We start from the raw sequence: 3,882 nt of genomic DNA, 5'->3' as shown, positions 1-3,882 counted from the left end.
ATTCTCTTTGATGGCCTTATGTGTATATTAAAGTATCATTGTGTGGCCTAGATGATTTTATCATTTTCCCCCCAACAAACAAATGTAAATTTGTTTTTTCTCCAAATTTATTGGTCATTCATAAATTATTTGTTTTTACATATGAATGTTGAAGTCAATTTTACTAGCTCTACAGGAATTTCTATTGAGAGTTTTCAATGAAATTCTACTGTTTCTTGATTGGTTTTGAGAGAAATTATACTTTTATAATACCAATATTTTAATTGAAAGAAAAGTAAATCTTATAAACTAACAAGATAGAAACAATTTAGTGAAAGAAACAGGCTTGTACAACGGGGCTCATTTCACTTTTGCTCTGCTATCCTATGTTTATTAGGACACAGAGTCTATATCTTAAAACATATGATCTCAGTCTGGTACTTGGTCCTGTTGTTGGAGAATCTATCAATGGAAATTCTGACAAGATTGCAGAGAATCATGCTGATGTGGTGGATGAAGGAAGGTTGAAAAGTTGAACTCTTATCCACAACATTTGATAATTTTGCTTTTTATATCATTATTGGAATATAAAGCCATGCTTTGCCTCTCCACTTTTCCCAAGAGAGCAGAGGCAGACGTTTATAACCTAAGTCTAATTTGCTGGAGCTATATAATTGGTGGGCGTCTGAGGAATATACTTATATAGAGCTTCCCTGTGTTTTTGACAAAAATGAAACACTCATTGACTATTTGAGTGCTTGATCATAGGATTAATGATTTCCACACCTAGGTCTTCCTGAATTCAGTCTTCACCTTTTCACAAAGAAAAACAAGCCCAAGCCCACATCAACAATCTGCACTATATTATTTATTTATTTCCTGCTGTAATATGTACAAGCAATTACCCAGTGGCCTCTTTCCAAACTATACTTCTGTTGGGTCCACTACTTTCCCTAGAAAAAGAACACTTCTGGTGTTTTTCTCCAAAATCATAAACAGAAAAGTTCTATCAAATCGGATAATAGGATGAAGGAGGGTGCTTTCAGATTGATCCGGGAATTTGACTTCAGAGACAGTGACATCATCTGTTCCTTTTTCACCAATGCTCAGCACAACCTTATGAGCAGCCTGTTAAGAAAACAAAACCACTATTGATGCCCTGGTGAAACAACAACAATTATGAGGAAAATGACAAAAGAAAGAAGTGAAAAAGATACACTTATGTTTATATGCAGGATAGTTTGGATAAATGTACTGCCGATTTCTGCTGCTCTTTTGAAGGGAGCAGTTAATGCTTAATTTTTTTTCTCTTTTTGTTTCTATTTTATTTTATTTTGAATTTCTTACAACTACTTTGTTATTAGTTTTTTTTATTTTAAATCAAACTTGCACATTTACATCTGGTATCCTAAACAACTAATTTGAAGATAACATGCAATACAGCAACAATTGTTGAATTCCTACTATTTTGTTTAGTGAATTTTTTATCACTTCCAAAGCTTGTTTTTTTTTCTATTGCCATTTTACATTCTTTGAAGAGAAAAATAACAACAGTTTTAGCAAGGGTTTGGAAACAGAAAATACAAGGAAGTTTGACCTACCATTTGGCCTTACTGTGTTAATGCTGCTTGAATATGAAGGCTACTTGGCTGTTTAGTTCTAAACCCCTATAGTTTTAGGGAAGTAGCTCACTCTTCATGACCTTTTGCTTCCAGGAGCGATCTCTTAAATGCCCCCTTTTCCAGTACTTCATGTCAATAGAATTACTTCTGATCATTAAGCATTTCTATTAGAGTCATTTTAGAATGTGAAGGTCATGGATGGAAAGAATTCTACAATGGCTTATTTAGAATAATGGCAATGACTCTGGTGAGACTGAAGCCTAGGAGGAGTCAGATTCAATCTCTGGGAATTCCTCATTGATGAAATGAGAAGGGCCTCTAAATGGTTCATTCAATTGTAATCATGGTCCCTACCGAAAGACTTACATAGGAAAGATTTACACCGCTGTCCTCTGTGAGTCCGGAAAAATCAGCATTGTCAGCAAAGGCATCTTCAATGCCCATCTTCACAAGCATAATTCTAAGATCATATGTGGCAGAAATGGAAAATTTTGGAACAAAAACGTTAACCCACCTGTGGGAAACAAAGAAATACATTGAAATCAGCATACTGAGCTCATGATTCTCCCCTTCTTTCTCTTTCTCATGGTGGTATTTTATTTGACTCTGCTCCTCTAATGAATATTAGTACGCCTTGCTATGTAGATTAGCACATGTTACAAAACCCACCGAAGTTATTCTGTAAGTAATGCACTCTGGTTCAGACAATGTTGGCTGTAACACTGACACTATGGATATGTAAGTCCTTCATTTTGAAAAGGAAACATCCTTGTGGTGCTGACAAAGTAGGAAGCCAATAGTAAGAAGGTCAATGAGTACTGCTCTTAATCCCATCCCCAGAATAACTGGCTACCCAACTTTTACCATCAAAATCCAAGCCGTTCCCCAAAATTGTAGCTGATCACTAGGAACGCTTCAATTTATTAGCAGTATATTTTTGCAGAACTCATTCTATATTCCTAGGCCTGAATTTTTATTTTGAAAAATGCCAATACTACTAAATAATTTCCAGGCTTGTTAATGTTCTTAAATTAAAGGTGATAATAAGTCTAGAGAAAAGGTCCTGGTATATGGTAAGTACATTTTGTACTCCATTAATAGTTATACAGCTGTTAGGCAGTTCAGGGACATTCTCCTGCCTCTGAGTTTCTGCTGAATTCAATCCCACCCACACTGGTATGCCCACCTCTCTTTTTCACATTCTTTAAATTATTTACCCTTTCTGCAATAAGTTATTCCATTTCTTCAGTGTTTTTGATGACATAGTGGACTCCAGCCCTTCCATGTCTCCCTTTTTGGGAAGGACAAAGAGTGCCAGAGCATTTTTGTTGTAGTCCATTTGCAGCACTGTGCAATTCAGTTCTGTATCCACCAAGTAATGGAATTGTTCTACCTGATGCATCATGGGCACTTTCACTGTGAACATCTTATCCACTAAGAAGCTGGAACTGTCTTCTGTCTTGGATGGATGAAAAGGATTTGTCCACTGTGCTTAAAATACAAATAGAATACAGTTGCTCCTTTAAAACCAGTATTAGGAACATTATGAGTGTTTTTCCATTAGTCACCTCCTTTAGTAATTAAGACTACCACAGAGGTATCTACTATCAATCAGTTTTATAAACAAATAAATGAGGATCAGAAGAATACAGTCACTTGACAGGTCTCCAAGCTAGCTGGTAGCAGAGCCAGGGGCCATATCTGGAGCAGTTGGACTGCAGGTTGTGCTCAGAAGGACTACAGTTACACAGAACTAATCAGAGACAGTTTCCTCTTCCATAAAAAGAATTTATGGGCACATACAAGATGTGGAGCAAAATTAGAAAAAAATCTGCTCTGTCACTTCTCTACTAAACATGATTGACATGTGCTGTAGAGCTATGAGAAGGAATTTGGGCAGAACACCATCAGAAGGGTCACTTGATTCATGTTTTTACAATCACCAGATTTACACCTGGTTGAGGACACTAGCTTTGAAATTGCTTAATTGCATGAACTTGGGTTCTTGTGAAGATTGGATGAGACAATATGTATCACAGTGTTTGAGACATTGTGAGTATGTAATACATGTTAAAAGGATTGATGTAGCATGTCCAAATGCTCACAAGTAAGAGTTAAGTATTGCTTAGATATAAATCTGTGTTCTTGTCAAGTACAAATGTGTCCTGCCTCACCAAACAGTTTGGAAACAATGGTTCTAAGATATGAGCAGAATTTTCATACTATTGTTCTCTCTCTCTCTCTCTCTCTCTCTCTCTCTCTCTCTCTCTCTCTCTCTCTC

General features: G+C 36.3%; 1 protein-coding gene across 1 annotated transcript in view; it reads right to left on the bottom strand.

The window, feature by feature from the left end:
* Positions 1 to 825: 825 nt before the first annotated feature.
* Positions 826 to 3,882, bottom strand: part of Serpina7 (serpin family A member 7) — a 6,138-nt gene continuing 3,081 nt past the window's right edge. The window contains exons 3-5 of the mRNA XM_004646203.2: positions 2,819 to 3,092; positions 1,968 to 2,115; positions 826 to 1,107 (exon numbers count right to left, since the gene is read on the bottom strand). Coding sequence (XP_004646260.1) covers positions 904 to 1,107; positions 1,968 to 2,115; positions 2,819 to 3,092 — 626 coding nt within the window. The 3' untranslated portion in view covers positions 826 to 903. The remainder of the gene's footprint in view (positions 1,108 to 1,967; positions 2,116 to 2,818; positions 3,093 to 3,882) is intronic.

This window comes from Octodon degus, unplaced genomic scaffold (assembly GCF_000260255.1).
Source record: "Octodon degus isolate 3935 unplaced genomic scaffold, OctDeg1.0 scaffold00259, whole genome shotgun sequence".
Lineage (NCBI taxonomy): Eukaryota > Metazoa > Chordata > Mammalia > Rodentia > Octodontidae > Octodon > Octodon degus.
This window is presented reverse-complemented; position numbering and strand designations above follow the sequence as displayed.